The 25,888-nt window shown below is 37.6% G+C and overlaps 1 protein-coding gene across 1 annotated transcript in view; it reads right to left on the bottom strand.

The window, feature by feature from the left end:
- Positions 1-2,133: 2,133 nt before the first annotated feature.
- PGGT1B (protein geranylgeranyltransferase type I subunit beta) overlaps positions 2,134-25,888 on the bottom strand; it is a 32,356-nt gene continuing 8,601 nt past the window's right edge. The window contains 8 exon segments of the mRNA XM_062513227.1: positions 2,134-2,618; positions 2,621-2,755; positions 6,636-6,744; positions 7,064-7,248; positions 8,542-8,587; positions 14,115-14,247; positions 15,667-15,818; positions 21,165-21,232. Coding sequence (XP_062369211.1) covers positions 2,575-2,618; positions 2,621-2,755; positions 6,636-6,744; positions 7,064-7,248; positions 8,542-8,587; positions 14,115-14,247; positions 15,667-15,818; positions 21,165-21,232 — 872 coding nt within the window. The 3' untranslated portion in view covers positions 2,134-2,574.

Raw genomic sequence — 25,888 nt, 5'->3', positions numbered from 1 at the left:
AGATGTAGAATAACTGGAGGCCAAGGAGATAAGAAATATAAAATCCATGTAAGAACCCAGGGTAGTTTACAGATACAGAAAACGTAGTCAGAAATGTTACATGCTTTTGAGACAGATAACTGCTAAATTACTAGCCATGAGAATTTTTCTTGTTCACATAATATGATTTTTCACTGTTATCCCCTATACTTTTCTGCTGAGGGACTCTGTATGTGCCTCACAGATGACAGTCTGGTAACTCAGGATCCATAGTTTAGGAATGTGCAAGTATGGATTTGCCTCATGATAAACAAATACATTATTTCTCATGAAGCTAAGTAAGAACAAATATTTAGCCTGTTTCCCAGTGGAGACTAACACCTTATTTAACTCTCCTGAAATTCAAAGCCTAGTCCCTCTACCAGGGTATACAGTAAATGCTAAAATACTCAAAGATGGTTCATCAGCAAGGCAGAGAAGCAGTGGCAGGGATGAGTAGCTACAATTACATCTCATCTTCATTGTAACTACACCATGTTCCAGAAACCGATTCCAAGTCAACTTGTGGTCACCATCTGAGGTAAAGACAAGAAAATACTATGCATTTTTGATCAATTTTTACTTCAAGATTTTTGTTTGGTTTTAAACAGGCTTTCATTCAGATGGACCCCATGACCTAAGAGATTTCTGCTCAGGGAAGCTATTTCAGCCTTTGCTGACCAACATGCCATTAAGCCTATTCAGGAAAATGGGATTCCCACAGAAACTGCTGTAGTTAGTGCCCTGCCTGTCTTTCAGGTATCTGGCTAGATACTCCTTACTGGACTTCTGGTCATCTCAGCATGTGGGCAATAAACCAAATTCCCAAGCTCTATCTTCCCCCCTTAACTCCTTCATGTTCCTTGAGTCAGTACCTTTCTTTTGCTCCCTAATCTTACCCTAGGCAGCTCAAATCCTTTCCACCAGTTTGGATCCATTATTGCTCCACATTCTTTGTTCTTGCCTCCAGCCTTACTATCTCCCAGTTTTCACTTCTCCTACAACAGTCCTACTCAAGCACCTCCTTCCCACTCTCCAGTACTAGCCTCATAGTTCTCCTGGTACCAACCCCTCTGGACTGCCTAGTTTTTCCAACAACTGAGTCTCTCCTCCACCAAGTAAAGTGTCTACTGGGACATGTCTAGATCACACAGCCTACCTTGCTCCTCCTGTGCATCAGTGATAAAGATCTGCTCAAAGATCTGCTCCTGCTGAAGCAGATCTCTATCACTAGTTATGCTCCCAATGCTGTCACACAAATTAATCTGCTATAGAAATAAAACTTATTTATTTAGGTAGGAAGGCTGCTACAGGTTTGGACAATGGGATTGTTCTGGTAGCCTAAAGATACCTATTGGACCTCTCTGACATGTGTGCTAGGGAGCTACCTAGCTAACTACACTACCCTTTTCACTTGCCCTGCATCGCGAAACAGGAATAATGTTTATCCCCAAAGCTCTTTTTGCTGGCCAAAATGGTCTACACATCCTGTCTCTTTGGGTTCAGCAATGGCAAATGGTGCACCTAATCTGTTTTAAGAAGTCTTCAGTTGTCTTTGGAACCTTTAGGAAAAAAAGTGCTGTTAATGACTGGCAAGTAAAAAGACATTGTGGTGTCCACTGAATGCAAAAGTTGACCTGCCACAAACACACCAGCTGCAAAGTTACTTGCTTCAACTCTGAACAGCACTTCAAGCATACAAAGTAAGGCACTAGTAAAGCACTAAAGAAGCTGATAATGTTAATCATTACTCTAATTTTAACAACTTCAATGTATTGCGAAGGTTTATCTTTAGAAGCAGGTTCTAACGCTACTCTTGCATACAGGTATGCTTCCAAAAGACTGGGTTGAATATCTCTCTTACTGACACACATCAATATGCCACACCCTTAGTGAACTTCACATGAAGAAACTATTTCAGATGAAAACTCATTGTCTGGCTAACAATCTACTGCATCTGTGTAAAACCTACTCAGAAGAATTATGAAATCCACTTAGTAAGGCCACACAACTTTAAAAGTCCAGTATATTGAATAAAATAATTTTATTTGTATTTAATTAATTTGTTTGTGAAAAACAAAGTTTATGGAATCTGAAAGTTGATAATAGGTAACTTTTAACTGAGACTTAATATGAGAGATTCTCTACGCAAAAATATGTCAAACATTAAGATTATAAAGAACTTCAGTGTTCTGTGCTATACTGTATGATATGTAAACAATTTTGAAAATACTCCCCATTATATAGTTTGACACAGTAAGCACAAATTTAAAAAAATAAAATTAAAATGAAGTTTAAATGCCTCAAGGGATTTCTTAGAAGTAAAGCCATCTGAAAAGCCATTTACAGTCTGCGGTGACAAACTTCTATATAAACAAAATATTCCCCTTTTCACAATGCAGAATAACCTGCTGAAGGCAACTCCCTATCGAAGTGATGCCAGCAACACAGATCTGATTGTATGACTCCAGCACTTAAAAGAGCACATTGGTTATGCATGGCTTTTAACCCTGGGCTACAATTATGCTACCAGAACTAAATTCAAGTCTAAATCAGTCATGTAGAGAGGTGTGTGCCATCTGAACGTTGTTTAAAGTCCGTGTTTTCCAGATCTGATGAAGGTGGTGAAGACGCTCTGATGCTCTTGTGCTTATATTCAGGGCAGGATGAACTTTGCAAATACCAGATTCTCCAATTAATGACAGACCACAGATCCCAAAATAGGCATGCAAAGCATCTGAAAGGAGGACAGAAAAGGAAAAATAAAATTATTTTAGGCTGTAACAGCCAAGTGTACCCATATTCAAACACCTCAGAGTAATTGCAGCCAAGGAAAACAAATAATCAGGTGCTGTATTTTAAACTTGAGTTTTGATGGAAATAAAACATTTCTGCCCAAAGCTACCAGCATGAACTAAAGTCCAGATTTCTTTTATAACAATTTGTGCACTACTTTATTTTTTCTAAGTGCCACAGCTCCAAAGAAAAAGGATTTAAGTATCTGAAAGTAACTGGTCCAGAAAGCAAACTTTTTTTCTTGCAAGCATTTCTTGACTGGTTACTTTATGAGCAGCTATCTACTGGAACAACAAAATTAGTGCCAATACCTGCCAACCGCAACACTTAGAGAAATTGAAGAGGCCATTACTTTTCCTATCTTCCCTTTTTCCCAAGAGATTACATAAGGATAGGAATTCATGCAGCTTGATCAAGAGATGACTGCCACCACAATGGGATACTCTTACTCTCCTGTTCCGTGCTGCTCCTGATGCCCACCTTACATCAGGGTGACAGTTTGCTGTGTCTGCATCCTCTGGGTAGCAGCAAGCAGTCAGATTGGATCATCTGCCCATGAAATCACAGGCAAAAGATCAAAAGTCAATGGGAATTTCAGGTGTCCCATGCAAAATCTCAACACATAGCACTCTGTGGAGGTGTCTATAATTTAGTATCTCACTAAAATGATCACAGAATCATTTAGGCTGCAAAAGACCTCTCAGATCAGAGTCCAATTCTTAAGCTAACCATGTCACTAAGTATCGTATTGTATCATATCATATCATCTACCACATATCATATCATATCATATCATATCATATCATATCATATCATATCAATCTCCAGGGTTGGTGACTGAAACACTGCCTCAAGTAGCCTCTTCCAGTGTTTTACAACCCTTCTGGTAAAGAAATTTTTCCTTCTATCCAATCTACACCTCCTCTCGTGAAACCTGAGGCTGCTTCTTCTTGTCCTATCAGTTCTGTGTTAAACAATGCTAGTGGCCTCCACAACCAACAATGTTTTGATGTCCATTAGCATGGGAACACAGCAACACTACAAAACAGTATCTCCCTGACTAATCAGCTGGAAAGAGTTGTTAAAAGTGCAAGTTCTTATAACACATAGATTATCACAAGCAGTTGACTGCCTTCTGAAATTTCTTCTGGTCTTCTTCCTAAAAACATTATTGCACAGCACAGGCCACTTGAGTCCCCAAATTTAAACAGAGATTTTCTAAAGCAGGAGCAACAGAAGTTAAAATCTAATTCTGACTAAGTCCTAAAAATCTTTCTAGTGTAGACATGATCGAAAGAAAGCTTGCCTTTCAGATATGAGACTGAGCTTGCAGGAAGCTCAGCTGCATATCTGTAACAGTGAAAACACAAGCCCTCAGAAGCAATCTGTGCAATGTTGCATTTATAGTCTTCCTATAGAACTTCATATCAGATCTTTTCTTCATATCAGAACTGCACTAACTTTTTACTTTTTCCTTCAAAACATGACCACAGACTTATGCCACCAACTGCCTAAAGAAAAAAAATGCTACAGTAAACCTGGAAAATACACAAACATGCACACATACAACAAAGAAAAACAATTATTATTTGTCTTTCCTTTCTTAAATCTTATCTCAAACAGTCACAACTGTGCCAAAAGACAGAATCATAGAATCATAAAATATCCTGAGTTGGCAGGACCCCAAAAAGGGGATCAAAGTCTGACTCCTGGCTCTGCACAGGATACCCCAAGAGTCATTTCATGCGCCTGAGAGCATTGCCAAAAAATTTCTTGAACTCTCTCAGGCTGATGCTGCAACAGCTTCCCTGAGGAGCCTGTTCCAGTGCCCAAACAACCTGGGTTTTCTGGGTGAAAAACCTTTTCCTAATATCCAAACTAAACCTCGCCTGATGCAACTGAGGCCACTCCCTCATGTTCTATCACTGGTCACCCCAGAGCAGGGATCAGTGCCTGCCCCTCCTGTTCCCCTCACATGGAAGCTGTAACTGCAGTGAGGTCTGTCCTCAGTCTCCTCCAGCCTGAACAGACCAAGTGACCTCAGCCACTCCTCACACGGCTTCCCCTCCAAACCCTTCACCATCCTCATGGCCCTCCTTTGGACACTCTCTAACAGCTCAATGTCTTTTTTGTGTTGTGGCACCCAGACCTGTCCCCAGCACTGGAGCTGAGGCTGTCCCAGAGCAGAGCAGAGCAGAGCAGAGCAGAGCAGAGCAGAGCAGAGCAGAGCAGAGCAGATCAGGACAATCCCCTCCCTTGCCCAGCTGTGATGCTGTGCCTGATGCACTCCAGGACACTCTTGGCTCTCCTGGCCACCAGGGAACTGCTGGCTTACATTCAACTTGCCATTGACCAGGACTCTCAGAGCTGTTTCTGCAGTAGTGCTCTCCAGCCTCTTGTTTCTCAGTCTATCCATACATGCAGGACTTGCCCTAGTTAAATTTCATATGGTTGGTGATTGCTCATCTCCCTAACTTGTCAAGGTCTCTCTGCAAGATTTCTTTGCCCTCAAGGAAGTTAACAGATACTCCCAATTTAGTGTTGTGAACTCACTTAGTATTCCTTCCAGTCTTGCATCCAAGTCATTAATGAAGATGTTGAAGAGCACAGGGTGGATCCCCTCTAGTGACAGTCTGATGTCACCTCATGCACTGTAACCCTTTTTGCCTAATGCGTGCACCAGTTGCTCCCCCATCCCATGATGTGTTAACCTAGCCATGTACTGGACAGTTTGTCCAGAAGGATGCTGGAAGGAACAGTATTGGAAGTCTTACATCATCTGGCTTCCCTTGGTCAACCACGGTGCAACCTTGCCTTAAAAGGAAATTAAGCTTAAGACAGGTTAAGGCACTTCACACATGATGGGTATTTGAAACAGACTTCTAAAATTTCAGACTCACAAGGTAAATGTTTCATTAAGATAAACTAAAATACTCCCTCCAAATGATACTGCTTAACCTAAATGATGAGGAGTAAATACATCTAAATTTCTCAGAAATCCTAAACTGTTTTTCAAGGAAGAGGCAGAAGCAAATCTGTCACAAGAACTGTATTTTCAGTGGGGGTTCACCTTGAAAAATTCTGAACTGTTGTTCAAAATGAAATTATGAAAGGATTAAATATCAGGGCACAGATTCTAAATAGACTGTTCCTTTATTATGATTGAATTTTTATCTTATTTGGTCAGTTTAAAGACTGTCTATCTTCCCTGTACAAAATGCCATGGGCAAACACTATTGGCACAAGCTTTGTTTTCCCAAGTTTGCAACACCTTAACTGAATTCTAACTTTTAAAATTAAAAGATTTTAGCATCCTTTTGAGTTCTTTGCAATACTTCAAATTATCCACTTCTGAAAGCATAATAACTAGCTTTCAGACATACTTGTATGACCACAATCTTTTAATCATAATATATAACTGTGTTAACTTCAACTGTTTTTACTTATATCAATGGCTTCTGAATAAGCTTAAATGATTAATTTACTAAAGAAACAAATGTTTTGATATATTAGACTCAATTTTCAGAGATACCTACCACACAACATTCCCTTTAATCAGAACAATTAAACACATTCTAAACAGACAGTGATATTCTTTTAACAGTAACCTAAACAACAACAGCTCACTTCCTCTGTGGCTGAAAAAGGAAAAACTTCATCTCCCTCTTTCTACTTCAAGAATGAAAACCTTATATTTTGAGGGTTATATATATATATATTATTTTTTTAAGGGTACAGTTTCCCTTACATCTCTCAGATGACTGCTGGAATATATTTTTTGTTTAGAACACACTCATTGCAATTTTGAGAAGTTATTTTACCTGGATGGCTGTCTGGCCACTTGGCAAACCCACCAACAAGGCGATCTTGAGTTGACAGGATGTAATTTCGGTTTTTCTCAAAATTTGTATATTGGAATATGTTCAAAAGCTGAAAAGAAATTAGATCATAACAGTAAAAGTCTTAATATATTTTTAACGCTAAGTCTTTAACCAAGTCTTAGTATATTTTTAACAGTAGAGTATAGTGCCTATTTTAAGATAGGTAGATAAGCAGTGACAGCACAGATACTGCTAATTTGGTAAACCGCCATTTCCTGCATTTTTTGCAAGATAAAAGACATTTATAGGCATTGATGCATATTGGAGCAAATATCGGTCAAATATCTAACTCTTCCAAGCAAAGAAAACAGTGCTTAAATAAATCAAAACAAGTCAATAACTATTGCTATAGCTCTTCCATACACTACCTTCAGTGTTGCCCCCACCCAAAAGGAATAACAAGTGTCCACAGGTTTGTTGGGTCGTCCATGGTAGCCATTCTGCTGCCTCATTATACACCATCTTCTAATTCTGTTCAGTTCTTTTTCTGAAAAAACTTCCTCCAGTTTGCCCATCAAACACAGTGATGCAATACCACAAAATGTAGAGCCACCTGTGAAGGGAGAGCAGGGTTTGCAGTGCTTTGATACACAGATTTTTTTGAAGCCAGTCTGATCTCAGAACTTTAACTAAGTTATTAGCAACTGAATTAATGGACTTCTAAAAGTACAAAAAAAGTTAAAATTAAGTCTAAAATCCAAATAAATAAGAACACTCCAGTTCAGCAGGTATGTCAAAAGAGGGGTAAAACCCCCTCAACCCAGCTCTTGCAGAAATAAACCAGCTCATTTTCCTAAACCTGTTTTTCTCTCCATCCTGTGCAACTTACATTACAGAGCAGTCCAGAAATAAATAAATGGCATTGCAACAGAAATATTTCTTCATCTGTAACTTAAAAAAGAAATCTACTGGAATGCCAGAAATCAGACTGAAGCAGAGATGCCAAAGCCAGCCTCAGACACAATCCCCCAGAGACTATAAACAGACAGAAGTGTCTGGTGAGCAGAAGAAGAAAAAATATTCAAACTGAAATTATATATATATTTAAAACAAAACAAAAAACCATAACAAAACAAAACAAAACAACAAAAAAAAAAGAGCAGAGCACAGTTAATACAGTGAAATTCTGCTTCCAAAGAATTTTTTTCTGTCAAGGAAACCGCATGGTAAAAAGATAAACTCATGTTCTTTGTGTAGCCCTGCCATCACTTTTTAAAGCCCATCAAAGTCTATTTTTGAGTCTAATACCTGATATGATAAAATCAGAGGCTGGGAAAGAGCATAAGCAAACTGCTGACAGATGATTCAGGCCCCAAAGTTCCTAACAATATCCTGGTGCTGGAAGACCCCAGGAGCTATAAGATTATTTTCACTCTGATGATGAAATGCAGTCCTGAAGTACTGCTCTTTGTTATCACTAACATTCTACAGAAAGCTAGCTAACCAATTGTTTTAATACCTAGGGGTATAATTTAAATCTTGATCCAGCAAGATGGAAACAGACAAAGTCCTATCAAAGCTCAATACTAAGGATGAAGACAGCAAACATTTGATAGGATTATAGAATCATTTTGATTGGAAAAGACCTCCAAGATCATCAAGTACAACCTTTGACCAATCACCACCTTGTCAAACAGACCAGAGCACTACATTTAATATCAGTCACCTAAATTCAAAAGCTCCTCTATCACATGGCACAGAAACATTTTGCTTAAAAATAGCAGTCTCCTGGGGATCCCTATCTTCAGATCCACCAACTCTTGCTTCAAGATTTGAACCCATAACAGATGCTGTATTTATCAGAGGAAATGCTTCTAGGTTTTACCAAAGCTGTTGAAATTCTTACCGTGCGATTCCAGTCCAGCTCCCTGTGCCAGGCCATTATCGTAAGACTGAAGAAAAAAGATCCCACAAAGCAGTTACTTTAGAACCACAGCACTTTGACAGACATTGCAATTTCTTAGTTTACCAGCAAAATTATCATCAGATCATTGCTACAATTTAACCTGACTAGATTCTGAACCTCCAGAAGTTCTTAGCACAACAGAGTTAACAAGTCACACCTGTTTCAAGGCAGGTAGTTTTTATAACTTTGAAAGAATTAATTTTAGTTGTGACAAATTTTAGGAACCTGAAAAAGAGTAAGAATATCTTTGCCACAAACAAAAAAGCATGTAATGCGGGTATAAAAAGAAAAAAATGGATATGTAATAAAAAAAACCCCAAAATTAAATAGGTAATTTAATCTGTTTCTAATACAAGAGCAGTTGAACATTAAAAGAGAGGTAAAATACAAGGTACTACTATGTGTAGAATACTCAAATCTAAGCAATACCTTAGTAAGAAGCAAAGCTTCAGGCTTTAAAAAAAAATTAGAAGGGAGCCAGAAGCAAGAAGAAAATTGTAACGTGCATTGGAATAAACTTAAATTAGCCTATAAAATATTATTGTTAAAAATACCATTACAGTGCTGAAAAATGACTCTGTTAAGTGCAACAAAAGGAGAAACTCAAGTCTGACAAAGCACCAAGAATATCATAGCTCACATCTGTCATGAGCAATCTAAGAACACATGTATATGTAAGAATAATAATCCTTCTTCCCTAAAAAGCCACTAAATAATTTTACATGAAAAGAAACAAAGGATCATATAGAAATCATTCATAAAATGGAAAATGTTTATTTTTCAAGAGTTCATAAAATACTTACTGAATTATCTCTGAACAAATGCCAAACTGCTTAGTAGGAACAATAAGGTATAACTTTTGAAGTTAAATTACATAGGTCCTACATATTCTACATCATCTGCTTAATTAATGATTGGATCAGTATCTGATCAGACAGAAAGCAGCAAAAATCTTTCCCCCACATCCTCCAGGTGCTGACTATGAATTTCTCACATTTTCTCCAAAACAGTGGCTAGTAGATACAGAACACTTTGACACATTGACTAACAACTCCCATAGTCCTAACCATAGAATGGCTACAGGACTATCATATTTTTAGAAATTACCTAAGGATTATTTTGTACATCTGCTTTTAAATTTGACATTGAGAAGAAAAATGTAAACAGAAGAAGACACAGAAGCTACATTAAAACTGTATTCCTGGTTTTGAGTTGTTGCTGCAAGCTGAAGCAACTAAAAAGATTAATATACAAACACTTCAAACTGCAGCCTGATTTCTCAAGTTTGAACCAGTAAATTTCAGCAATGTCTAACTTCTGAATGTTAAAGCACACAGTGCGAACTCCTCCTTTTTCACTTCCTTTTGAGAATGCAATACAAATATGCTACCACACTCCACAGACACATTAATTGCTAAGAAAAAGCAAGCTGATTAGTAATGCTATGCTGGCAAAGCTAATTAACTCTACAAACAGCAATTTAAAGAGGAGGTGGCTTGCTTTATGTATGACAAAATAATTAGCTCTGGAGAAAAGCTGTTAAGTGTGCATCCCAGACACTACTGTGTCGGACTGTACAATAAGCTTTAAACTCTAATAGAGAATAGTTGACCCTTGGCTAACTGATGCCAATTTATTTACAGACAGCAGCTGCTCTCTGGGGACTTGTGTGCCCTAAAGAGCTAAGGACTACTTTTATTTCTTTGTTCTTTTGAAAAGACTCGAAAAATTGTGCGCAAAAAGAGCTCTTGATTACTGCAACATGACAACTGCATAATTAAATACTATCCTCAGGAAATCCAGTTGGGTAAAATCTTCAAAGTCTACAAGTTTTACAACCAGCTTAATTATATCAACAGACCAATACAATTGTATTTGAAGAAGACTATAGTAGAAGCAGATGATATTTCTAAAGCTCCCAGCAATATCTCTGCTTTGAAAAAAAAAACAAGCATTGTTGCAATGAGTGGAGCTTTTGAGTCTCTAGAAATTATTCAAAATCTCAGCATCCTAGTGTCTGTTGTCTTTTGATTAGTGATATATCTGAGTTGTGAATGTGAAAGACAAGAATCAACCTACACGGATAAAAATTGTGTGTTGGAATCTAACTATTCTACTGATAACAACACTGGCCCAGAATAATTTTTGGGATCAGCATTGTATAAACACTTTTTCAGCTGAATGACAACAAGAAAGTTACCTATTCTGTATGAAGATTCAATTCTTTTTAACATTTTAAACATTATTTATGTTCAAATCTCCTGCAGTTCTTGACATTCCTAACTACACAAATGCACTCCCTCACTTAGCTGTATTGAACTGTATGTCACAATTCCTATACATCACTAAAAGCAACAAATTCCAAAGAATAAGCTACAAATTTCACAAGCTTATTACAAAGAGTACTGTGTTCAACCAGTCATATTACTCTCAATCCAGATCAGTCGCACTTTACCTGCATGCCACTTTGAATAACTGAAAAGTTCTGTTAACTATCATGTGCTTCATCCAGGTGCAAACAAGTGACATACAACAGTAAATCAAAACCACACCTTTCTGTCAAAGCAGTTTAGTACTGAGCAATGTAATCCCTTTTGTTCTATAACTAGAAAAAGTGTTAGAATGAAGTGACATTTCAGAAAAACAGGAATAAGCATTTATAATAAAGCCTATGGCTATATTAATTGTATAGTTACTTACACGAGGAGTAACAAATGAAATAATCTCAAACAGAATTTAAATTGTTCCATTTTATAGGTTTGCTTTAGCACCATCTACAGAATCTTAATGAGAGAAATCAAGCTAACATTCCTGAATGCCACACTGCACATTCATAGTACTTATTTATGAGATACACTTTTAAGAAAATACTTGGCTCCTTTGACAGGTAATTTAACAGAAATACATGTCAAAGAAAGTGGTGGGAAGAGATGAATGAATGAAAGGAAGGAACAACCACTGCTGTGAAATGATCTTCAAAATGGGCTAGTCCCTAAACGTCTGAGACTTCTTCAGACAAATCTGCAGCTCAAATCAAGCAGGATACAAAGGTTTTGTGTCTCTTCCTAGAATTGCCAGGCATCTTGCAACTGAAATTCACTGAAATACTGGTGGACCAAGGAGTGCAAACCCAGAAAACACCGACAGAACTAGAGTACATGTGCATACCAACTCTGCAGTTAATTCACAGCACATCAGTGGTTTAAAAAAGTACTACTGAACACAGTGTGTAGTTAACCTAATAATTCACAGTAAACCTGTATAAAAATACAGCATGTCCTGCTGCACATTTCTACACGCTAGGATGACTGCTACCTACATAACACTGTTTATAGGATCTCTCTAAGTTACTCTCTGAGCTAGCCAGGAAAAGACACAATCTTTGTGATAAGCCACAGTGTCTTCTGAACTTTGACCAAGCCAAGACTCAGTTCTACTTCACTGGTCAAATGAAGTATTAGTAGGAGGCTTTCTAAGATGTCTTGTCATGTTCAGACTTCTATTATTAATTTATTTTTTTTAATGGTATCAATTTTTCCAGTAGGAACATAATGACTGGAATTTGTAGGTGCAACAATTAATGCTAAGCTCTAGAAACAAAGTATAAATTTGGTTCAAAATCACACTACACTGTAAATCTCCAGTACCACTTCAAAGCTCTAAACTTCCAAAAAAATCTCCGCTCACCTGCTCTATTAATGGCCTCATCTGATGCTCTCTGTCTGTTCTGTCTTAGAAAGAAATAGTTGCTTCTCACCCCCTTTATAGTTTTTGTGATACTTTATGTATCTCTTTCTACTTAACAATCTCTTTTTCAGAATAAAGACTCCTAGTATATTAAATACTCCTTTTACACAAGCTGATTCATACCTTTCACAGTTCAACTAAACTTTCTTTGTCCTCTTCCTAGTTCCACCATTTCCTTTGGGACCAAAACTGCACTCAGATGTTCACAAGGTTAACTAAAATACAATGTGATGCACAGAACTACAATGAGGGCTTTGCTCTTGTGCTTTGTTTTCTACTCTTTTTTAACATTTGATTCTCCTATTGTATCTCTGCAAAGCTATTTGACTAAAGACTGATCTCAGTAAACATTAAGGCCCAGAAAGGATCAGAGGAGGAAGAATGCTCCCAACCTAATCAGTAAGACAAAGCAGAATGGATAAATCATTGTCCTTGTGTGAAATCCACTGAGGATTCAGCAGGGATATTCTCATGCTGAGAACCCATGCTAACTAAGGTGAGCTGCCAACTATGGGAGAAGAGCTCTTAAGGGAAGCAGGGTAGGAAAATTCCAGGATTGTACAGAAACCCCCTTATCACAGACCCCTTATCATTTTGTGGGGAATGCAGGGATGAGCGTAACTTACTATGGGATGGCCAGGGAAAGAGCCAATGATAAAAAACAGAAATACCAAATCAGACTGGGGAAGAACAAGTATGGGGAAACAGAGGAGGAAATGGGATAAAAGGTGCTACTTGGGTGTGACTAGACTGCAGTTCTATATCCTTGTATGACCAAGCCCTGGCCTTGATCATCAGTCTGTCCAAGACTATGGCAGTGAGCCAGAAAGCTTCTTGAGTTGTACAGTAAGACATACTAAGACATCCAACTACCTCCTTTAAAAATAAACAACAAATAAAAACAGTTTGGCCTGAAGCAGGAGATTTTGAAGTTTTTTGAGAAATTTGTTTCTCACATAAATTTTACAATCTTGCTGCTGGCAGCAAGTACTGAAAACGCTCATTTACAACAGAAGTTGTGTGTCATCAAAAATCTGTGTCTTCTTTGTGGCTCACAAGAGTTTAATCTGTGTTTACTCACACTAAGGGAACTGCAATTTTCAAGCTTGCTCAGCTTCCTTAAAAAATTGTGTTTCAATCTTTGAAAATGTAACTCAATTAAACTAATGAAACCACATAAAAAAAATGGAAAGCTCCTTTACTCCAATAAAATAATGAAGACAACTGGCACAGACACAGAAAAAAAAGCGTACATACTCATTAATATTTTTTTTCATTCCAAGTATCTAATAAATAAATTATGAAGTACATGGCTAGAAACACATGAACTGATGTCAATAATTAGTTTATTTGAATCTGTGTGTCATTTAAAAAGCAGTACTACAACTCAATGAAACGTGAGGATCTTATTGGTACAATTTTCAAAAGTGCTTTATGCACTTTTTCTAAGTTATGCAAATAACATATCTCAGTTTTCAAAAACTTGCTTTCCACTGTTTAATTATTTTTAATAAAAAGGATTTTTAATTTCATTTGCAGTGAACAAACAGACCAAATAAAATTATCTTGCTAGCAGACACATTTTAATGAAAACCCAAATGCAAAAAAACAATGTACTTTGTAATTCTCAACTCACTAGAGCAGGAAGAAAAAAGAAAATACTGCAATACAGTTTGGACAGAGTTTTTTTTTGGCATAGTTTTAGTTATGAAAAAAAGCTATACGCCTTAAAGCATAGGAAGAAGTAACATTCTGTGAACACTTACCATACTTCTTCTAATGTAGTCTATTGCTTTCTTCATATCCATGCCTGACCAGTTATCAAGCATGTAGCAGATACAAGAAGCACAGTACACAAACCTCATGTCATTCTCACTTCCTTCCAGCACTGCACAGAAACTGAAAGAAACATTTCTGTCTTTAGATTTCGCCTGTTACACCAGAAAATATAAAATGCAGTTCAAGGAATTGTACAGTGTTTTCTTTACAGATTCGTTTACAGTGGTCTCATAAATATAACCCAAAGCTGTACTAGATTTTCTTTTTAGAAGATGCAATTCTAAGCCAAGGAAAATGCACAGAACTATAAACATTTAGGAGCCTGAGTAACTATTTCCAGCAACATAATGACACTGGTGTTTATTTATTCCAAGATGTTTATGCTTAGAGTCTTTCACCTATTCCACTATTCACAGATACATGACCTACAATTTTACCTCTTTTGGGCAGAATAATTTGACTTCCTACGAATCCTAATAGCTCACAAGGCTTTCTTTCCTTACTGCAACTTGAGGACTAGTTTCCCAGGTATGTATAAAGGTAATTGCTAATACTATAATTTCTAATACAAATGGTGAATCAGTTTTTCATTAGTTATTGTAACAGTCTTACCAAACTCCATGAAAATTTTAAAATTTTTCTATCTGGCTTATTTGGGCATATTCTCAGATATTCCTAAAATGATGATGGATGCCCTGATTTGGATGGTTTCATCAGAAAGTGGCCAGCAGAACCAGGACAGTAACCATTCCCCTGCACTGGCCACTGGTGAAGCCACACCTCAAACTCTTGTGTTCCATTTTGGGCCTCACAACAAGACCATTGAGGAGGTGGAGCTTGTCCAGGCAAGGGCAGTGAAGCTGGGGAAGGGCTTGGAGCACAAATCTGATGAGGAACAGCTGAGGAAATTTGTAGTGTTAAGCCTGAAGAAAAGAACACTGAGAGGACTCAACTACCTGAAAGGTGGCAAGGTGGGGGTTGGTCTACTCTCCCAAGTGGGACAGAGGAAATGGCCTCAAGTTGCACCAGGAGAGGTTTAGATTAGGTATTAGAAAAATTTTCTTCATCAGAAGGGTTGTCTACCACTGGAACAGGCTGTCCAGGGAAATGGTGGAGTCACCATCCCTGAAGGTACTTAAAAGGCATGATGTGGCACTTAAGGACATGGTTTAGTGCTGGGTTTGGCAGCACTGGGTTAAGAGTTGGACTTCATGATCTCAGGGTCTTTTACAATCTTAAAGCTTCTGCAATATACAAAAATTGGTAAATGGTTGAATTACCTGTGACAATAAATAAACCTTTAATTGTTCCTTCTAGGATTTGCTGCTTGGCAAGCCTTCATTTGGTTCGAAGAGCTAGTCAGTATCCTCTGATGATTAACTCCTTACAAGAAGTCAGCATATGTTCTAAAACTTACATGACTACCAATCACTATTTTCTAACAGAACAAAAATATAGCTACTTCCATAAAAAACGTATTTCTTAGGTTTCATTTCACATGTGGGTTGTGGGAGCTGCAACATATAAAGTATCTTTTACCTTCCATCCTCCAGCTGGAGAGCTCTCAGTCCTGCCAGTATGGCATCCTTATTTACTCGACTTAAATCATCTCCAAGAATAACTAGACATGATAGTCCTGTGTAAGTCATTGCTATGTGCCCACTATCATAGGGATGAGATATACCTGGACCCTAAAAAAAGAGGAAAAAATAGAAATATTGAAAAGTTACAAGATCCTACACTACAGCAAAGTTTGGTTTTTCGTTTTGTTTTGTTTTTTTTTTTTTTAAGGTAAGAGGTAAGCAAATAACTTTTCCCTTCACTCACACAAGTTTAACTTATGGTTAAACTGAAGGTATCCTGCACAGCTTTCCTTATCAAACTCTGCTCAGCTCTCCTCATCAAACTAAGCTACTGCATAATTCTGCTGCTCTTCTAAACACTTGGTCAGAAGGAAGCTTTGGAAAAAAGCTTTGCCAAGAGCTCTATTTGCAAAATAGTTAAGGAAAATGATGGGATGTCCTCAACAGTACTGAAGTGTGTCCTGACACACCACTGAGCATTCCTGGCAGCTGGGTAAGCACTCTTAAAACAGCCAAGCCTCTGGAGGGCCCCTCAGCAGACATTTTACATCATAATGATCTACAACAGAATCTACAGAATCTACAACACAATAAAAGCTATTTCAATACTGAGTAGTAGGGATACATTTTTAAATTATATTTTACTAGCATTACTGCCTAATCAGCTGCAATTCTTATTTTGCAATTCATCCCAAAAACACAAGAAAAAAGCCACATAAAACCAAATTCAATACTCTGTTATGTGTAACTGGTATTCTTCAGACAAGTCATGTTTATTTCTAAAGCCAAAAGATTTGGCTTCTAGTAAGAAACAGGGAGAAAAATTGTTATCACCCACCAGATAGCAAGAGACTGCCCTCACACAAGGGAATCAAAGACAGTTGGGAAAGGGAGGCAGAAAACAAGGTGAAATGGGTTCAGCAGCACTGACAAAGCTGTGTAACAGGGAAGAAGCACAAGAGTGTGAAGAGCTGCATCTCCTCTCCCTTATTTCCAGTCCTGGACCATCTCTTGAGGAGGCAGCACAAATCTCAATAGCTCCCACTCCCATCCCTGTACTGCCAGTGCCCCCAGCACTGTCTCCTACCGTGCACATAAAATAGACATATAGGGCACATTAAATTGCTTTTGTAAAATGGTCTCTACTGACCTGAGCTAATGCAATGGTGCAGACATATTCAGAGAAGATAACAAAGGGAGTATGACCAGGGCCTGTTCTCTATGCACTATGCCTTTTGTGAGAATTACTTTGTAGGTCCCACAGGAAACAGATTTACTTGCATCTCAGAGATGGAGTAAATAGTTCTGTTTCACTGGCATTACCATCATGGTCTCCACAATCTCATTCTTCTTTAAAAGAATTGACACTTAAAAGACGTAAGTTGAGGAGAAGCTTTCAAACCTTTAAACTTGGCTCAGGGATGCGACAGTGTTGCCTACTGTATCAATCAGAACAGCTATTAAAACGTAACTCATGGCCACCAAGAATTCCCACTGACCACTGCAGTGCTAAGAAACTCTTTCTGCTGCAGAAGTATGGGCAAGATCTCTTCAAACACTAATAAAGAATTCTACTAAAGATGCACTTGTACTGGCGCAGTCCCACTTCCAAAAAACCTTTTTTTCACACCTGTCACTGCACTGTTGTACCAAGACAGGGTTCCTTCACGCAGGGTGCCAAACCACACACAGAGTTAAGTGTTTTTGACACCTTTGCACAGAGTTATGCTCTGGGTGCTAAGTGCACCAAAACAACACACCTAGTTACAGCCAAGAAGCATAATTATGTTTTCAAAGTACATAAGTATGCACTTTTCTAATTTCTAAATACATGCCTACCTAATAGCTATTGTGCAATCTATCTTTTGCCTGCTCTGATGTATTTCACAATACATTCTGAAGGTGTTCAGTTGGTAGGGATCTTCACTTGGACATGGGTAGCCTCAGCTTTAGAGGTGTGTTTTTCACATTATAATGACTTAACTTCATCTAAAGCACATGATTTTAGCTGACTTAGCTAATTTGAGTAAAACCCACAGTACATTGCCAAATGCAGTATCTAGCCACTAATTCAAGGTGTCTCTGCTTCTCTAAGCTCTTTACTAGTTTCAAAACTATTCTGCAAGACCTTGCCATTTCTCACTTTGTAGAGCCACAAAATGGCTGGAATTGGAAGGGACCTTGAGGTCATAGAGCTGCAACTCTCCTGCCACAGGCAGAGACACTTTTCAATAGACTATGATGCCCTAAAAATACAGAGATGCTTAAAACAAAAGAATATGTAGTACAGAGATATTTTGGCCCAGGCTTACCTGGGTCTTTATAGTATTTATTTTTATCTTACATTTCCTTTTATATTCTATTTATTGTAATCCTTTTTTTTGTGATTCATTCTGCAAATATTTTTAATTATTCATTTTTCACCAGTATCAGTGTTGCAGCCTTGAGAAAATACAATGTTGTGTCAGGAACACAAAAGACATCTTTTTTCCCCCACAAGTGAAAGGATATGTTAATTAAAAAAATCTTACATAAAAGTTGCAGATATTAGCTTACAATTTAGCCCTAAAAGTGATTCACAACATGTTAAATATACTGAAAAGACCTAGGCCTATCTGAAACTTTGAGGAGACTGCTCACCCCTAAATTAAAAAACTAGTTTCAACTTCACTAACATCAAATCAGAGAAACTGCAAAATCTGGAGCCATTTCAGTATATAATTATTTTCTAATTCTAAAAGTAGTCATGTTTTAAATGTTATGACAGTGAAATCACTCTTAGTCTTCATTCACAGTTAAGACCGTTGTAGCTTGAGAGGGCTGTGCTTTGAGTTGGTGGATATGCTTTTGTTTCACTTTTGCTTCTGTCACAAAAAGCTGCAAAGACACTAAAAAACACCTCAAAGGCAACAGCTAAAACACCACAACTCCAAAACCAAACCCAAATGGCCTGTCTTAGTAAAGCTGGGAATTCTAACATAACCCTTGCTTTTTTCCATTGTTTCAAAGGGTCCCTAGTGACTGAATAGATCTGGCTACCTCTGCTATGGCACTTTTTTAGAGTTCAAGAATGAAATCACTGTTGTGGCATGTAATAGATAGCATATGTCAATGCAAATTCAAAATGCTTACATGCTTTTCCAAAAAATAATTTTCACGGCAGATTTAACAGAACACTTTTAAATAATGAAAAAAGAAAAATTATGTGACCACAAACACATCCCAGAGTCATGGCAGTGAATTTCCAAGTCTTTTTTTTCTAAGTATTTTCTGAGTTATTATTAGAACATTTAAAGCTACAGTGCTGGAAATGCTTTAAACCTTTCTTTGCCAATAAATCAAACAGATGCAGTCCCTCAAATGCAGATGCAACGACAAAAGAACTGCAATACTTGAATAAAAACCATATCCATGTGCAAACAATTTTCTAAAGATAGTGATCTCGTAGTTAATTTCTACAGGTAACATGATTCCACCCCCTTTATCTCATATGTATACTGGCCAAAACATTCTAAGACACTAATGTACTGCAACATATTTCCAGTAAATATAATACTTCAGTATGAACCATCTACTATTGAAAGTAAGAGAATTTAATTAAAACAGCAGAAAGTGCTGGGAGGGAAAACAATGCTTTGCCAACCTTACAGAATTTTTGTCTTCATGGCCCTTCACAAGAACTCAGAATAAACTCTTCTAGCTTCACACACTGGGGAGTATTTTAAAAAAGGTTTCCAAAAGTATGCACTGATTTAAAGTACTACACTGGTGTTGGTAAAGGTATGATACAGCTGGAAAAGGAAAGTAGAGGCCAGTATGTAGGAATGACTGTGAAAGAAGTACAGTAATTCCTTCCTGTGTTTGAGAGTGAAGAATCAAATCATACTGAAAAGTGGAAGAAAAATCTGGAGCACTAAAATAGCCTCTGCTAACCTAATTTCTGTCTTTTATTGAAGGCATTTGCTTTTCATATGAAAGTTTAACTCTCTTGAACCTCAGTTCACTGGGCTTCAAAGCAGGCTTTCTTATGGTCATGAGACAAACAGGGATGAACAGAGCCTAGCCTAAGTCTGGGTGGGCATCAGGTGCAATCAAATATGCATTATTCAACAAAGAGAAATACCAGTTGCAGCTGCAGACACTGACTTTGGAAGAAACAGTCAGGCCCAGTCTGTTAATACATGCCTCCCTGGCTGGTGTCACTGCCCAGAAAAAAAACCCCACAACGTGGTTTTTTTGGATAATGGAATAGCCTACATAGCACCAGACACGTAGGCATCAGATGGAATTCACCTTTCTCAAAGGACCTGGAGTGGGTCATGAGAACCTCATGAGATTTAGTAAGACCAAATGCAAGGTGCTACACCCAGGCCAGGGTAAGTCCAGACTGGGAGGGTACAGACTGGGAGATGAGGAGAAATCATCAACAGCAAGGGGTTTGGGGGCCCTGGTGGGTGAGAGGCTGGATATGACTCAGCCATGAGCATTCACTGCACAGGAAGCCAAATATGTCCTGGGCTGCATTCAAAGCAGCATGGGCAGCAGGGGAGGGAGGGGATTCTGCTCCCTCTGGTGAGACCCCACATGGAATGTTGTGTCCAGCCCTGGAGTCCTTAGCACAGGAAGGATGGGAACATCTTGGAACACATCCAGAGGAGGCCACTAAGTTCATTAAAGGGCTGGAGCACCTCTCCTATAAGAAAAGGCTACAAGACTTGGGATTAGTCAGCCTGGAAAAGAGAAAGCTTTGAGGTGACTTAATAATGGCCTTCCAGTTCCTGAAGGGACCCTACAAGAAAGATGGAGAGACTTTTAACCAGAGTCTGCAGTGACAGAATGAGCAGAATGGCTTAAAACTGAAAGAGGGCAGCTTTAGATTACACATTATGAAGAAATTCTTTACTGTGAGGGTGGTGAGGCATTGGAACAGATTGTCCAGAGCTGTGGAATCCCCATCCCCAGAAGCATCCAAGGTCAGGCTGAATGAGGTCCTGATCAATCTGGTCTAGTAGAAGATGTCCCTGCCTGTGGCAAGAGGATAGGTGCTAGATGACCTTAAGGGCCCTTTCCAGCCTGAACCTTTCTATGATACCAAAGCACAGCACATTCTGCATCACTTAATTAGGATTATTCTGTCCTTCTCTACCTCATGACAATTCCTCAGCTGGAGAAGTTTTCCTTTGCTAATAAAAGGCCAGAGAAGGAGGAGACTGCACTGAGATGAGCTACAATTTATATGTCAATTTCTTCACTGCTCTGAGAATTGCAGTTCTAGGTATCATTTTAATGTTTCTTATACACATTTCTTAAAAGTTCTGCAAACATTTGAGTATTAACAGCAGAAAATTCACTGCCTTCTAGACATTCTGTAATTATGCAATTAGTACTATAAAAAAGACACAAGATCATTTACTGCCTAATTGAAAACATTTCACATACACATTCTTAACTGACCTTGGAAGGACTGAATGGCATCCCTAAATATGAAGAACCTCTGAATCCACAGCGATTCATGTTTGATCCTGGAAAAGATTAAAACAATACTCAACTAACTTGTTTTGTTGAAACATTAATTATAAACCATAATTCTCTAATGAGATCAAGACCCATTATTTCAACACTATTCACAGCCTTAGTAAAGTGTGCATATCTCTCAGTTCCCAACCTTGTTATCTCTATGATTAAAAAAAATAAGAAAAACCACATGAAAACTTAACTTACTTATTGCTGCAGTGACAAAACACAAAGCATCAGATTTTTTTTTTTTTTAATTTGGTGGAAATGTAGACTTGTCTTCCATGCTCACAACAAAAAAAAAAGAGAAAAGGACTGCTCCCCTGGGAAAATGGCCAGAGTTAACATATTTTTTTATTCCTCTCTGGATTCCTGACTGGTAATACCGTCTCTTCCCAAGCAGAATTGTTTCAAGATACACAATTTGCAGTTTTAAGCACACTGTAGCTATCTACCATTTCTCTCAGTGATACAGTGTAATTTGTTTCAAACCCTCACAATACCTGAGCATTTAGCACACGGAAGAGTGAACCAAACACCATCAAGATTTGCGTACAGCTTCACAAGGCTCAAACTTGCTTTTGCATTGCAAAACCTCAGCTGTTTACTGATCAATATCTGAAACTAAAAGCCAAATGAACACCACAGTCAAACAGCAGCTAGGTGTTCTTAAATTCTCTCCACCTCTTTTAAGTTATTCAGCAGTTAAGCTAAAAATCCTCATGGATATTAGGGAAAATTACACCTGAATAAATAAGAATGAATAGTTATAAAGCTGAAAGCTCTAAATATCATCACTATGCAATATGGCCTGGTGTAATTTAGCAGCATATTACCTTCTAATTCTAAAGAGACTCTGTATATACACAAAATCTAAACTAGAAAGGTTTTATTAGTTTAAGAATTTCAAGTTGGCCCGAAGTAGGCAAGTTTCTCTGCAACGTAAGTCTTTGGATCTAACTGACATGGAGCAAAACACCTGTAATTCTCCACTTCCTCCACAGTTCAGTCAAAAGTACTTTTTAATGATTCTACATACATAACAAAGCAACTTCAGCCTGCTTTAAAGCTCATGTGCCACAGTCAGATCCACACAGAGGAAACAGAAAGAAAAAAAATAATAGTTTTATTTTATAATAATATAAAAATTCTCAGCAGAGAACATTTGTCTGCTCACTTGCAGAGTCAAAAACTTGCGTTTCATGTTGTCTCTGGAAAACACAAAAAATTAAAGGAGTCCTTAAGACTAATCTAAAGTCCTGAAGGACGCTGCCCAAAAAAAGTATCACAAGTTCAAAAATGACACAATGTGAACAAATCAGTAAGAGAAGACCTAGAATTCCTGCCTGGTAAATCCTATATTACCGAGGCAACATTGCAGAAAAAAAAGAAAAAAATCACCATTCATGTTCATTTGCAGTAAAAATGAATCTGTGTCCTAAGTGCTTAAGTAAACTAGAATACTCAATTTGAAATGACACCAGTGTGGAAACCTTCAATCCAGAAAACAGTTATTATGCTACTAACACAGCTATTCTAGCCTGCTGCAAAGGAAACATTCTACAATTAAGACAGCTCTGCAGCTGAACAGAACTCAGCTGACAGTTGCTAGATGGAAGGATTTATCCCAGAAATACCAATCCCCCTCACTGGCCTTTTGGAGTGTAGCTTATAATTATCAAGGTAGAAATGGCAGCATGAAACCCAAGTTTGTGCACTGCTATGTGGTCAATTCGATTGTCTCTCAAATTCACAGATGCTATACACAGACAGATTAAAAATAAAGTTCATGAATTAAATAATGATCTATTACTCCCTTTAAATGTTCAATTTTCATGTAGTATTTCAAAACCTTCCTTGTACTACTAAACTTCTATGAACTGGAAAACAGCATTTGTAATTTAAATATTGGATTTAAAGTTAAGACTTTTAACTGTATTGCTATGAATTTAAAATCTATTTTTACACTTTTCGTCAGTACTTCTCATCCCCCACTCTAAACTTCACACACTTGTGTTTAGGAAAAACAGAAGACCAGCATGCTCTTTAGGGAAACTTTAGAGCAAACTTTGTAGGGAATTTTATCCTGTCCTTAAATGCATTAATGTGTCTGCAATAGATGCTTCCTAGACTTTTGGTATTAAAAGTGAGTTGCTGAATCTCCAGTCACAATACGTGAAGTAAAAAAGAGAATTTTGAGCTGATAAAGGAAGCATTAAAACAGGAAGTAAAAAAAGCTTGTTTTTAACCACATGACTCTTGAACACTGAGGTAGTGTCTCAAAATGTGTTTTTGGCATCCTGTGAACAAAGTTGAAAACCAAATAAGAACCAAAGGTGAGTTACAGGAAATTACTTTCTTTCAGTTTATTTAAGAAACTTTACAATGTGAAATTTAATCTTCTGTAAAGTTGCCGTTACTATTTCATTGCAATGTACTTGTCCTTCTTGTTTTATGTAATATCTTAGTATTGCTAATCAAACTCTTCACTTTCCTGAACTAAAAATGGGCAGTCAGAATCAGAAATAGAATTAAAAATTAAATGGACCCAAATTAAAAGGATGTGATCACAGCCTATATCCCTTGGGAAAAAAAAAAAAAACTGCTGGGGTGGCCAGTTCAGCTCCAGCAGAGTTTCCTGTGTATCATTTCAACTGCAGCTGTGAAATGGTACCACCTGGTGTTCACTTCCACCATTAACCTTAGTCACTTTCTGCAGGATCTTAAGACAGAGCAAAACGTAACAAATATTTCATAAACTGCTGTGTGGTGGTTTGAAAGCTGAACAAGCACACCTGTCACACTTGACAACTAAAGAAAATGGACCCTTTTCCAAAACCAAAAGACTTAATGTTTAAATCAAGAGTTGAACCTTTCCTGTGAAGAAAAAGATGTTACTTATGTGTCCTTAAGACATAAAGTCCTTAAGATATGTAAAAGTGCCAAGCGATGACCACAGAGAGCTCATCCTAAGAGCTCTTTTTTTACAGACAAGGCATTTTTGTTACTTATATTTTATGATTTCTCTTGCATGGGATTGATAAACCTTTACCACTACTTTTTCACATTCAGTTTATCCATGCATTACTCTGCCTGCAAGGCTTGTCTCCTTTTGCTAAGTACATACATAACTAAAATCATATAATATATTAAAAAAATGACTGTTTTAACATAGGGTGATTCAGTCAGCACATTCAGATAAAAGGATAAGCTCTTCTCACTGAAACAGAGCTTGTAATTGTTCCTGTAAATCAAAGCACTAGAGGATGTCACTCAATGCAAAGTTGCATTCTCAAAAATGGAAGTCCATTACACATTCAGATAAATACTTCAAATGTAGCCATAAAAGAAAGTTATGCTGTGGGAAAATTTGTATTTTGCCCAAGCAATTCATGATCAGAAAGCTTACATGTATCAATGATTTCAAAAAAGTCAATGCCATTTTATACTTTTTTTTCAGTACTGCCACTTAAGAAGAAAACCTAAATTTAGACTTTGATCAAAGTAAGTTTTAGGTCTGTCATGCAGCATACTGGTTTTCAGTCTGGTATCCATGGGTCCTGGGGATTCAGACTGACATATAAAATATGTTCCAGTGCTCCTTTCAGCTCCATTTCTTAGTACAGCAAAGCTAGTGAAGCATACAGCTGTCAAAAAGTTGAATTTTCTTCCCTCTCCCTTAGTGGACTGGCACTGGCACTCCTAATCAACACAGTTCACCAATACAGCACAAAGCTAACCCTCTGATAGATAAATAAAAGCATGTTTTTCTGCCACTTCAGCAACCTCTCAAGCAGGGTCAAACAAATGCCACCATTCCTGTGGGGGAGGATGGTGGATGAATATGGCCAAGCAATATGTATCCACTGTGCAATTACACTACTTGGGTACAAAGCTCTGGATTCACTCTCTTTTACTGGCTCTGAATGCAACTTGCAAGACACTGGAATACATATTTCTTAAATTGCTATGAGCTGCACTTTAGGTAGCTAAAATAAACTTGAAATTCTGTCAAGGAGCTGCAGTATGAGAACAAAACTAGTTACACATTGACATGTTAAGGATTTTAAGAACAAGCAACAAATTAAAAGATGGTGTTTCATCAACCCTTTCCCAATTTCCCTAAAACTTAAAAAAAATAACATCTTAATCTTAAAATGTTATTATTTCTGGTTGAGGCTTGTAAAAGAACATTACCCTCGTCAAAATGAAAAAAAAAGAAAAAAAAAAGTACTTCTTAAGATTTCAACTTCTTTCTAAAAGGAAACAGATTTTGACTTCTTTCTAAAAGGAAACGTAGTTAGCTCTTCTTGCTGTGAACACACAAAACACACACAGTAGCTATGCACCTAAGCAAAGCATTCACTAAAAGCAAAGGAAAGATAACAGTGGCCAAAATCTCTGCATGATAAAGCCAAACTATTAAGCATGAGTTATAGAAGACAGGAACCCTTCAAACAAGCAGAGGGCAGCAGTAAGTGGAAGCATTCAGCTAAGAATGTGTTTTTGTGTGAGGGTCAGTTTGCACATGTGACATACCACTCCCTCTGAATTAGAACAAGTCTCTGGAAGACTTGAGTTAAAATTATCATACCTAAAGGACATTATTTGTTTGAATCACAACTACAGTAAATCCACAGAAGATACAGTCTATCCTGACAGAC

The sequence above is a fragment of the Cinclus cinclus genome, chromosome Z (assembly GCF_963662255.1).
Source record: "Cinclus cinclus chromosome Z, bCinCin1.1, whole genome shotgun sequence".
Classification (NCBI taxonomy): Eukaryota; Metazoa; Chordata; class Aves; order Passeriformes; family Cinclidae; genus Cinclus; species Cinclus cinclus.
Note: the sequence above shows the minus strand (reverse complement) of the source record. Positions and strands in the feature narration are given on the sequence as shown.